Consider the following 13,021-nt stretch of genomic DNA (forward strand, 5'->3'; position numbering starts at 1 on the left):
TTTATGGTTATTTTGTTTGTTTTCACACGTTTTCCCTCGGTGGGAGCAGTCACATTCTTCTAATCCCTAAGAAGGATAGTCACCTTGATTAACTTGGCCTTCCAATTGCGACTTGAGGTTCCGATTTTTTGTTTAAATTATGTTGTTGTTATGCTATGTTATTATGTTCATCTTGTAACATAATTAGAAGGATTCTAAAATTGTACACCTAATAATGATAATGAAAGGTACAAAATTAGAAAAATGTGTGTGTATATAAAATTAAGAAAAAAAAACGAAACGTGAAAAAAGGTTAAGAATATCACAAACAAAACATTGAACTGTTTACAAGTAAAAAGGTAAACAAACAAATAAACACTGACAGCGATTTTATGTCACAGCAAAACTGACTAATGTTTTTAGAAAAGAGCCCCCTCACCTCCCCGCATCCACACGACAGCTGTTACAACCACGAGCACAGACTAATGGTACCATCAGTACTCTGTTAGTATATCATAAGTTTAAGTTTGTACTTCAACTTATTACAGAAAATGTAGGCTATTTGATCAATCAAGTTTTTGATCAATCAGTTCATCTATTGGCCCCATCCCAGTCTCAGTTGTGTTTTATCTCCAAGCGTGTTAAACGTGAGGATGATGTGTGATTTAAATAGCAGAGGACGAACAGCTGGCAAGGTTCCATCAGTGTGTGACCGAGTGTCAGGTCACGCTGGTCTGCGTCGTACACACTGCGCTGCATCGTCCGCACACTCACAACCGCTGCCAAACCGTAACACGAGTCAGGGCGATGACACAGTTTCCGCTTCCGCGATGAAGAAATGAGTTACTTTTGGAAATTTGCAAATCATGCTGCATTATACTTGGTTTATAACATAGTAGACTAATAAAAACAAATATTGTTGTTGGTAGACTATTATTTGTAACCAACAGCTGCGGTGTCAAGTAAAAAAAACTTTGGGTTGGTTAGCCTACTTAAATTTTTTCTAAGAGAGCTTTGCAGAAAATTAAGAACCATTTAGAGGTTATGCCCTTAGGTTTGGTTTCTGGATGATAAGTACATTGACTAAATATTTTTTTTTGAAGATAAAAGTGCTGTGATAGCCTATCCAAACAAAAAAATATCAAGCTATGAAAATAATCTTTATTTTTACAGATTCAGTATACAAACAAATTATAGTTACCTCTACCACTCCAGGTTTACACTATTGTTCGTGAATTTTTTTCCATTTCGTAATCAGTGGCAAATTAATCCTAAACCACTACTTCGGTGATTTTCTTAAGTGATACGTACTCAGTATCGTAATTTTACAACATTGTTGGGTACATTTTTATATAGCAGGAAATTCTTTCAATTCAGTTTAAACTTCAAGACATGGCTTGGCTAAGTAACTAATTGAGTATTAGTTTTTTTATTGAAAATTTGGGCTTGCTTAAAAAATTAACGTCTTTGACATATAGTATTTTAAGTTGTAGGACTTGAAGTGTTGACGTGTTCAAGGCTATTGTCCAATTTAAACTTAGTATTTGCCAAGTTACAATGTTGCCTGTCAAAGTATTAGGAAATCCACTGACACTTTTGTAACTACTATGTAGGCAATAACGCTGTTGCATTAGGATGGACGATAACATGTTTATAAGACTCTCATTTGGGACTCACTGAAGAATCATATTATTAAGCTCGATTTGTATACTTTATGGTATTCCTCTCATTAAACTCTTGTTTTCCGGTTCATTAATATAATTCACCTCACCTGATCCCATAATCATCTTCCATTAATTTGTACTTTAGCTGCGCTTTGTTAAAATTATTCATCACCAATTGCAAGTAATGATGCAACTTAAGTATACGACCTACAATAAAATAGTTCGATGAGAAATAATGCTAAGTTGCCCCCCCCCCCCCCAACCCTGTGGAATTTAGTAGTGTTCCAAACAGCTGACAATTTGTAGATCATTTTTGGTTGATCTTTTGTTGAGCACTACAAAATAAATTAAACATAAGCAAAAATCTATAAATGAATGTTGACTTTTCCAAGTTTTGAATTTGTCATAACTTTGAGCTATTATCACAAATAGTTTGACAAAAATCACAATCAATGTAATTAACAGCCACTTCTACTGGGCTTTGGACTGATTACAGTTTGATCTTATCTGTGTGGGTGTGAGTCTTATCTTTGTCATAACAAGTTGTGATGTTTGTTTTTATCATCTCCTCATTTGTTGTTTTGATTTACTGAGCTTAAATTAGGTTTAAATAACTTAACACGTTTACTGAGAAACTGGAGGTAACAGATTGATAAAACAACACATTGATTAACCAGATGATAATACTTAACACATTGATTGAAAGTATGTAGGCTACTTTACGCATTCCACAAATAATTTTACTTAAGTTTTGACTCCTCAGCATTTTGGTTATGTTGAAAATATTGTGTGGGTAGAGGTATTAAATACTAATGAATAATGAATAAGCAAAGAACAAAAATTAAAGAAAAACAATAGCTAACATCTATATGAAATCCAATGTATGTTTGTCCTTTATGTGTTACCAAACCGGCCATCTGATCGTGATGAAACTTTGGGAAGTTGTTATATACAGCCCCGGGAAGGTTGTGTGAAATAAAATTTTGGAAAACTCCTCAGGGCTCTGCCCCAGTGATCAATTAGCCTAAGGCAACAGCTGGTTAATTAAACTATACAACCATGTAGTAAGTTAGTTTATTTTAAGATTGTGTCAATGATTTGAGAAATAAGTAAGACTAGGTGGAATTTTTTTCATTTTGACGGTTACTGTTGAGGTTTCGAGTAAAATCATTTAACTATCAAAATTATGAAAGTCGGTAAGGTAGAAGAGCCAAACGAACTCGGTTACAAAGAAAAACCAAATTTAACTCCCATAAGAAATATACAGGTAGGAAGTTGCTTTTGTGCATGACTCAAAATATGTACGTCAAATAAATTAATTCCAATGCTTGATAGTAGATCTGAGATTGCATACCTTAAATTTAAGACCAAATATGAACACTCCACGATTATGTAAAGGCACACGACTAATAGTGAAGAAACTGATGACCAATGTAATAGAAGCGACAATTTTAAATGGCAAATTTAAGGGAGAAGTTCCTTTGCCACATATTCCAACGACCCCTATAGCTCTATGCCCTTTGAACTCAAACGTTTACAGTTTCAAGTGTGTGAATTAGGCTTAACAAATCCATGTTTCTCACATGGACAACTTTATGTGGCCTGCTCTCGTGTTGGAAAATCAAATACTTAATCTACAAGGTGTTTAAGAAAGAATCATCCGATTTGATCGAACAATATACTGTTAGAAAGAGGAAGTTCTCGAGTTTCATGGGGTTTTTGCCAGGTTGCAGTAGTGCGCTTCTGTCAACTCCCAGCTCAGTAGTTGTTAAAATGGCGTATGCAATAAACGCCCCAAAATTTTGAATTTCCCCCAATCTTATTCTTATAGGGAATAGCATTGAATGTGACCGACTTTGGTATGTTCATCTGAACCATTTAGAAACGTGATACAGACTTTAAATTTGAAAAGGGTGTGGAACGTCACCTTAAATTATTTTGTATTATTACAAATAAAAAAATGGAGTGCTCTAAAAATGTAAAAGACCATCCAAGAGATTCATTATGGAATGGTTAACTTTCTTGCAATCACAGTAACGTGCGACGGGTAAGCTAGTTTCTCATATAATATTTATTATTTAACTCTAGATATTCAAGTTTTAATTTAGAGAATTTGGGTTGGGTCAGTTGTCAATAGATTTTAGTGTTATCAGCTGTAGCTTCATTAAGGCAGCAGTCAATATAATTTTTAAGTTTCAAGCGAGATATTACAGAATATTGGATTGGAATAAATTGTGTGGTTTTTCAACAGATTAAGATCTACCGGTACTGTTTCTTATTTAGAACTTATAAAAATCTGATTTCTTCTTTGCTGACTTTATTCATTTTGCCTACGACCCTACTTGCAATTTGAATTTATAACTGTTACAATACAGCTTTTTATTTTATAATTGTTTCTATGACAAGTTTATATTCATAAGACAGACACATAAGATTGTTTATTAGCAATCTTTGGTGAAATTGCAAAATATTTTACAAGCCAAAATTGTTTTCTGAAAGCCCAATGGTCGAGGACAGCTGGGTCCACGTGTTCCTTTAAAAATTATATAATTTGTTATCTCACTCCACTCTACTGTAGGCCTACACTCGCCTTGCATTCAGCTTAAAACATACACCTATGTGACGATTTTGTCTCAAACATAATGACCACACTTCAAGATAAAACAATTAACAGAATTCTCTATGTTTTGTTACGTTACCAAATATTCATATACAACCATTTTGTGCTGTTTTTGGGGTTTACTGATTTAAATAGTTTTAGGCTATGTTTAAACCTCCACCCCCTGCATCAGTTGGCTGTCTCCCAGTCCCAGCTGTTGTTTAGATCAGCTGTTGTTTGTTTACTCTGCTACTTGTTTACCATCTACCAGCAGTATCTCACCTGTTACCAGACCATTCCACAAAACATCAGAATAACATGCACTCCTTGTGGTTCTATCAACTATCAACAACAACAATAAGTTATCTAATATGTTGTTGTAAAACTATATATTAATTTGAAACTGTTTTTCTTTGTTTCCATTCATTTGAGAGAACGGCTGGGCATAGAAACTCGGTAGAGGTGTCTAAAGAAGAAAGAAAACAATATATAACTTGTTGTTATCAAAGTTGTTGTCACACTAAGTTTTTTCCAGTTTCAACGTTTAAATCACCATGTAATTTTAGGTTTAATCATTATTAAATCATGGCGTCTAAATATTGTGAAGTTGGACACTCCATGGTGTGCAGTTTGAGGCAATTACATGACTCATAGTGTGGCACATTGATCAAATATGATAGGCTATAGGTAGTGCAAAACTTAGCATTTGGTTAAAATGAAAAAAAAAACATGAAATATAGCATATATAATTCTTTTTATTGTGATTTCTAATTCACATGTAGCTAGCAGAAAATTAATAACGTTAATTTCTTGAGACTCAAAATTCACTTTTTACAAATAGGCCTACTCCTGGAATTGTGTAATAGTGCTTTATAAATAGCTGTATATAGAGCATAATCATCTTTATATTTTATATTCTAATAGTCCTAACCCCTAGTCCTAACCTTAGTCTGATAGTCCTAGTTTGGTTGGTTTCAGCTTACCTCGTTTGTAAAATTAAACCCATTGAAACCCAATGATCAAGGGCAACTGGACTGAAGATTTTCTAATTTTTTTCAGGACCATTCTTTAATAACGGGACGAGCTTTTTATCATTCTGCTATTTAGTTGTGTGATAATTAAAAACAAAGATGTTTTTATTGTAACCCAAGCCGAATTAATTATAGTCTAACTGAATGCACATGAGTTCTTCGAAAAAATACAACAACCATATTTAATGGTTTGACTTACAGTTAAGTCTGACTGTACTGAAAACACTATAAAAAATCGACTGATTAATTGTCCCTTGGCTTTTAGTAAAAAGAGTTATCCAATAGTTACTGGTATTTTAGTTATACTTGTCTGAAGACCTATGTTTTCACTGATAGATGGAACTACAAACTAAGATGGGCTCTGAACCCCCTGGTCTTGACATTATCACATACGTAAAAGCCATTGTTGATAGTCGTGATTTGAACCTTGTGGCCGTTTGAAACATTTGAACCTTGTGGTGATTTGAAACAAAATGGACAAAAATAATGTCCAGATGTCCTGCGCTCTAACCTAATAGATCAACATTATTTTTAAAAGTAATTGCAATTTTAATTTCGATCCGAGCTTGAACCCAAGTGAAAACTATTCCAACTTTCTGCACCAATTCCTATTAGCATTCAATCACGTTTTTTCTCCAAAAACTTTGAAAAAAACTCGTAAATGTAAGCCAACAGTTTTGAATTGGGTGACACAAGGCATTAAAATATCTAGTGTGAGGAAAAGGGAACTCCACTTGCAAGCTAAGTATAATCAAGATAGACAGTTTTTAATGTATGTAAAACAGTACAAAAAAATCTTTAAAAAAGTAGTAAAGAAGGCAAAAATAATTGCAAATGGTGACTACATAGAAAAGTCTGAAAATAAGTCTAAAGTTGCTTGGCAAGTTAATAAAGAACTTGGTCACGTAAAAAACAAAACTGATGGCAAATTATTTTTAATAAATAATGACAAAGATATATGCAAACCTCAGGATATAACTAGAATATTTAACACTTTCTTTGTCGAAACAGCTTTGAACATTAATGTACCAAAGGCCACCGTGCAAGGAGTTCATGAATCTGTTCGAGACTATTGTAGAGATGAAGGAATTTTGTTGTGTAATCTGCAGCAGATTAGTAAGGGCGAAGTGAAAAAAAATATTCTTTCCCTAAAAAACAAAACTTCTGTTGGTTGGGATGAAGTACCGATCCAATTAATTAAAGCTGCTGTAAATTTAATTTCTGAACCCTTATCTATTATCATAAATCAGTGTTTAACAAATGGAATTTTCCCAGACAAACTTAAATACTCACAAATAACTCCAATTTTCAAAAAAGGCTCTAGGTCAGATATCAACAATTACCGTCCAATATCAGTTTTAAGCAATTTTTCTAAAGTCTTTGAAAAAGTTATAAATAACCAATTAGTTTGTTTCTTTGAACATAATAATCTGTTTTATCTTGGAACAAATACAGCTCTTGTACACTTTATTAATGAGGTATCGGAGGCTTTGGATGGGTCAAGGAATGCAGCTGGTGTCTTCTGTGATCTATCCAAGGCCTTTGATTGTGTCGATCATTCGCTTTTGCTTCAAAAACTACATGACTATGGAATTTCAGGAAGTTGTCTTTCCCTAATTAGATCATACCTTTCAGATCGGAAACAAAGAACTGTAATTTCTGATGGAGGAACCAGGCATTTCTCACATTGGAAATGTATAAAGCTTGGGGTGCCTCAAGGCTCCATTTTAGGCCCCCTTTTCTTTTTAATTTACATAAATGACCTCCCTAAAGCTATTAATAGAGACCTGATTCTGTTTGCTGACAATACTACAGCAATCATTAAAGAAAATAATAGAGAAGAGCTTCTTACATCTCTCACAGAAGTTATGAAAGAAATGGAAAATTGGTTTAAAATAAATGGCCTTAAACTCAATGTGGATAAAACCCAAATTATCAAATTTTCAGCCAGAAATGAAAGAGAATTAAATAGGTTTTCCAATTTAGTCCATTCAAATAAATTCCTAGGCATTCATCTAGATGAAAATATTAACTGGAAGGTGCATATAGATGTTATAAAGAAATAAAATTAGATCTGCATCATCTGTCTTTGTCCACTTGAGAGAATGTGTCACCATTGAAGTACTTAAAATGGTTTATCATGCCTATGTAGAATCCATCTTGAGGTATGGTGTGATTTTGTGGGGACAGGCAACTGATGCAAAAACTATTTTCAGACTTCAGAAAAGAATCATCCGAATTATGACTAACTCCCACCCCAGAAGTCCTTGTAAATTACATTTTCAAAATTTAAAAATCCAAATACTCACAGGACTATACATATTTGAATTATTAAATTACATATACAATATAAAAAATAACCTCCCGGATTCATTCAAATCCACACACAACTATAGTACAAGAAACGAAACAATTTTCAGATTACCAAATCACCGTTTGACCTTATTTGAAAAAAGTCCTTTGTATGCAGGCTTAAAAATGTATAATAAACTACCGGTATATTATAAAATAATGAGTTCAAACAAGTTTCAAGAAACATTGAAAAATGGACTCCTTGAACGTGCGTTTTATAAAATAGAAGAATTTTATAACCATCCCTTGAGTTAATTTTTTGTTTTTTAATTTTTTAAACTACTGTATTAACATTATTTGGCTAGGTATTTTTTTCCTGTTACTTTTTTTCTTCTAGTCTAGGCTCAATTTTGACAATGCACCTGTTCTATATGTTATCACATCTAAAAGAATGTTATGTGCAAATAAATAATGTCTAATGTCATTGTGTTACAGGGTGTTTGCCTCTCTGGAGTGGAAGTTCTACGGCATCTTGAGCAGTTTGCTGTTAGCGATGTCAGCACATGAAGCCTGGACGTCACAAGTGTGGCCAGAGATTAGTGTAGCGCCATCCCCTGTGTCAGAACGAGAACGTCCCTCCTCTACCCACCCAAGGTAACAACAAAAGAGAAAATACGAGTAATGGTACCAGCATGTTATTCGTGAATTTTAGGCCAAATTCTTTCCTAGTGTTTAGGAAAATCATTTTTTTCAGAGTGCAAGTGTGGAGTTTTATTGATATTACTGAGGAAAAGATTCAAAAGTTTTCATTAAAAAAGATATTGCAGTGTTTATAGTTTTTGTATTTAAGCCTATCGTATTATAGAAGTTTTTAAATTGTCTTGATTGCCGACCAGGTGATCCAGCCACAACTATTGTTGTAATAGCGCAAAGGAATACCAATTTTGTTTATTTTATTTTGTTAAAATAGGCACTTTGTCATTTGTTCAAAGGTACTAGCCCCTTATTGCATTTCTATACTCAATTCGACTGTTCACCAAACATAACCTATCACATTAATGATATCTTGGTAACCAGTACAGATCTTATAAGAACAATTGTACTTAAAGTTGTACAAGGCTAAAAGTTTATTCAACCTGAGATTTCCAAGAAACTCTAAATGAGAACTCCTAATGACTAAATGGAGTCAGCTTCACCATAGAAGTGCCAGCTGGATTGTGTATTCTGGCACAAACAATGAATTAGTAGATTAATGGATTAAGATATTTGAATTCGTTGAAATTTATGTTTTGTTTTTGCTGGGTTTAAGACGATGTTGTTTTTTGTGAACCAATTCTGAATTTCTTCCAAATTGCAAGCTTATCGATTTTACCAAGCAAAGTGTTCGGTCATCAGCCAAAGACTTGGAGCATTCCCTTGCATTTAATCTTGCATTGATTATTAATAAATTTAACCTAAATTTATGAGAAATATTTTATTGATTTTAATTTTATATTGTATGTTGTTTGTTTATATTGTAGTTTTGTTTTATTGTAATTTTTTTTAGGTTTAACATTTTTGAAACTGTGTTATGTTTTTTTTTTATTTTGCTTAACTGGTTGTCTAAACTAAAGCATAAAGAAAGAATTGAAAATTGTTGCTAAATTTGTTCCAACTGAATGATTTTGTGGCCACTTTAGGAACGTGTATTGCACTAGTCAAAAGTCAATAAATTCGCCACTGACTTACCTGAAAAGTAATTGGTATTAATTTAAAACACACACAGCTCATAGACTTTTAACAGAGCCACAAGAATACAATTGTAAGTACTGTAACCTATCCCTCAATTTACAGTTTATCAAATTCATAAACTCATTGTACTATAGAACTAACTGAAAACTAAGCATAGAACAGAGATTAATTGATGGGAAAAAGGTAACTAAAAATTAATTGATCTATTAATCCCCCCCCCCTAGCTTTTAGTAGGGCACTTTGCTTTGCATTTTCTAAATCCAAAAACATCCACTAGGTCTACATTTAATGTACCTAAGTCTTTTTCATGTTACATAATATTTTATTTTTGCCTCTTTGATACAACAGATTATTTTTTGATGTTTCTCAGTGCATTTATTTTTATACTTGTAAAATATCCCACTATATTCAACAAGATATTTTTAAAACCTTTTTATTAGCTCGCTTTCTTGTCTGTTCGGTACAAATTTCGCAATCGATTTTAAACTAACTTCCCGATGTGCTAAAGACTTGAAACTTGAAACATAGCTCACAAATGGATGACAATGCAATATTATATAATTTTATTTTCATATTTCCCTTGGGCTACGCCCCATGGGCTTCCAAATTTTCAATGTTTACATTTTGGAGGAATGTAAATATATCAATTGAAGTCAGCTGTAAATACTATAATTTGACAGTTTGTTCAAAGAGCAGAGGTTAAGAGGTAAAGGTTTTGCGCCCGAGAGATTCAAAAGTTTTAGGATTATGAGAATAGTAGCAACAACATCTGATTACAGTTGAAAAGGGTTAATTAGCTATTGCATGCACCCTCGTTTCTTGTTTTAAATCTTACAAGTATTTATTCTCTCCACATTTGAAAACTATTTTTTACTGTTTAGTTCGTTGAAAAACGTGGTATTTTAAAATTTTTTTTATAAATTATTAAGCACACTCTCGCTATTTCAAAACCCCCGAAGTCTACTTTCCTATACCAGTAGTCATCTTCTTAGTCTGAACCAAAGCAGTAACTTCATAGCCTTATTATATTACGTAATTTGTTTTGACCTGTTGGACACAACTGATTATTGTAACCTCAGTGGTATTGAATCACCTGATGGTTGCATATGCATGAGAGTTGTAACATGACACAAGTGACCTTGAAACACCTTACTGATAACAAGTGTGATCAAGTCAGCCAGTTACACTCCCACCTTCCATAACACTGCAAAGTTTCCCCATCAACTGGGTTTTATATCTTGTTTTTTCTCTTTTTTTAATTTTTATTTTGGTGAAATAAATTACTTGACTTAATAATAAACTATTCAAATTCCATTAAATAGGCTATCATTTATTCATTTATCATTTATTTATTCTATCATTTACATTACAATATTTCTCATAGGCTAGGTCAATTAGATTTTACATACATGCTAGGTTTATGGGCTTGACAAACAATTTGATAGAGCAAATAGTCTAAACTTATGGTTGGGTTTCGTGCCGGGGAATGCAATTCTGATCTTTTACAAGGAAATGGGCTACTTAATTTGTAACCTTGTAATAGTTTAGGCCTAACGAAAAGAATACAATTTAGAAGGGTCCTTCGCTTATGGAAACAGTCTATATATATGTACCTAAATGGTTAAAAAAAATTAGATAGTATATATTACCAGTTGTACCAGTATTAAAAAATAAAGATTGAAAAACTGTTAATTTAGAGGAAAAAAATGCAATTACTTGCTAATTAAACCTTGACTCTGTAGGTTATCAAGAATGGCTTTTTATCTCCAAGGTTGAGTGACGCAGATGTGAGGTGATGCTTGTAACTGTAGCCTCATCTTATTTGTATTTCATGCTATCTTAATGCTCGAAGCGTCATCAAATTATTTTGACTTGTTGAGACAAGGTTGTTGGGTTATCTGTGATGATGCAACACATTGTTGAAAGCAATACATTGTTGAAAGCAACACATTGTTTACTTACTTTATACTTCATACTTCTTCCCTTCATCTTTGACCAGTGATACTGGATAGATGGCGTCAGTAATACTTTTAAAAACTAATATTTAGGACTGTACAAAACAAATATTTGAATATATAAAAATTGTACACTATTTACACATTTTGGGTCATATGTTTGGCGGCAGGTCTTTACCGAGCTAGGCCTTAGATATTTTGGGCCTCTGCTTTATAAAACTCCTCAATGGAGTAGAAAAGATTTTTCCTCAACCATCGTTCTACCTGAGTCTTGAATTTACTGGCCTCCAGAATTCTCACACTAGTTGGGAGCGTGTTGAAGAGTTTTATTGCCAGGACTGGGAAGCATTCCTTCTTTTTACTCAGCCTACAATTAGGGATATCAATCTTTTCCCTCCTTCGGGTGTTATACGGGTGCAGGTCCCCTCTCATAGTAAGTGAAGAGAGGTTTTCCCTGACATAAAGTAGGCTTTGTAGAATGTATTGGCTAAACACGGTGCAGACTTCAAGTTTTATAAATATAGGTTTGCAGTGGTCTAGAAAACTAGCCGAGTCTATGATTCTCAAGGCTTTTTTGCTTGAAACCTGATTGTAAATATTAGGTATATTTCATTGATATCATTAACAAGATGGTTTTAATGTAATTACAGTCATAAATGTTTGCTATTTTACGAATGTGGTTTTGTTTTGAACGAGGTATTAATTTGTTTTTGTTTTGTAATTTAAAAAAAATCTGCTTTTAATGAGAAAATAATCATGAATGTTTTATTTTTGTGATCCAATCTTTTTTGTATAAGGCCACTAACTAAAGATTAAATACAGTAAACCCTCATTAATGTGGACCTTATTAATACAGACTTCACATAATATAGACAGACATTAAGACCCAGTTTAAACTTAAATTAACTTCTAGTAAAAAAATGTGAACCGTTTTGTTGCGTACTTTCAAATATATTTCATCACAACGTGATAACACAATTCGTAATCATAGATGTAGGCCAAATTTCTTTCAAATCTACCAAGGAATTTGTTCTTCTAAATCATATGTCTTTTTTCAAATACTAGAAAATAAATTGTGTTATTTTGTAACTTATTTGCAAAAGTAGAACATATTAATGTTATGTTTTCGTTTTGTTGATCTATCGATAAATAGGCTTAAAATACCTACCTTCATGTGGTCGTTGTTGTATATGACTATTCTATGCCATTATATTGTTATAATGATACAATGTGTGTTCCAGTGTGGTAGCAGTCAGTAAGGCCCTGACGTCGAGCTGTACGACATGTAAGCAGTGTCTAGCTTGGCTGAGGAATCTCAGAGCTCGCCAGCCAGGTCTGGTAAGTGAACAAATCTTATAAGACTGGTAATGTTTATAACTATTGATAGATCTAGATGTGCTATTCCCCTGTTACAGCTGTAGCCAGTTATGGTTCAATTGGGCCACCGACAGCGTGTGTTGCTGTCAATTACCGATTTTTGTGGACCACAATACTAAGTTATGACCAAGGCAAACTGATAGGACAACTAATTGGTAAACTACAGCATCCTTTAGATCACATCAAGGATCTTAATGTCTAAAAAACCAGTAAATAAGTTAATGTAGTTGAATTCCCACAAAATTATTCCCTTAAAATTTTCTAATTTATTTCCGTTTTATCATACTAATATTATGAATACTGTATGAATGTTTGTGTTTTTGTTTGTTTGTTTGTTTGAAGTTCAATCAAGCATTAACTACTGGTTGGATTGGGTTGAAATTTGTATGATTA

General features: G+C 33.1%; 1 protein-coding gene across 1 annotated transcript in view; it reads left to right on the top strand.

The window, feature by feature from the left end:
* The window catches only part of LOC129002773 (reticulophagy regulator 3-like), a 28,187-nt gene that overhangs the window by 6,240 nt on the left and 8,926 nt on the right, over positions 1-13,021 (top strand). The window contains exons 2-3 of the mRNA XM_054430819.1: positions 8,061-8,219; positions 12,493-12,589. Of these exons, the coding sequence (XP_054286794.1) occupies positions 8,061-8,219; positions 12,493-12,589 (256 nt within the window). The remainder of the gene's footprint in view (positions 1-8,060; positions 8,220-12,492; positions 12,590-13,021) is intronic.

Source organism: Macrosteles quadrilineatus, unplaced genomic scaffold, assembly GCF_028750875.1.
Source record: "Macrosteles quadrilineatus isolate MER2022 unplaced genomic scaffold, UCM_ALF_1.0 Scaffold_9__3_contigs__length_116548681, whole genome shotgun sequence".
NCBI lineage: Eukaryota > Metazoa > Arthropoda > Insecta > Hemiptera > Cicadellidae > Macrosteles > Macrosteles quadrilineatus.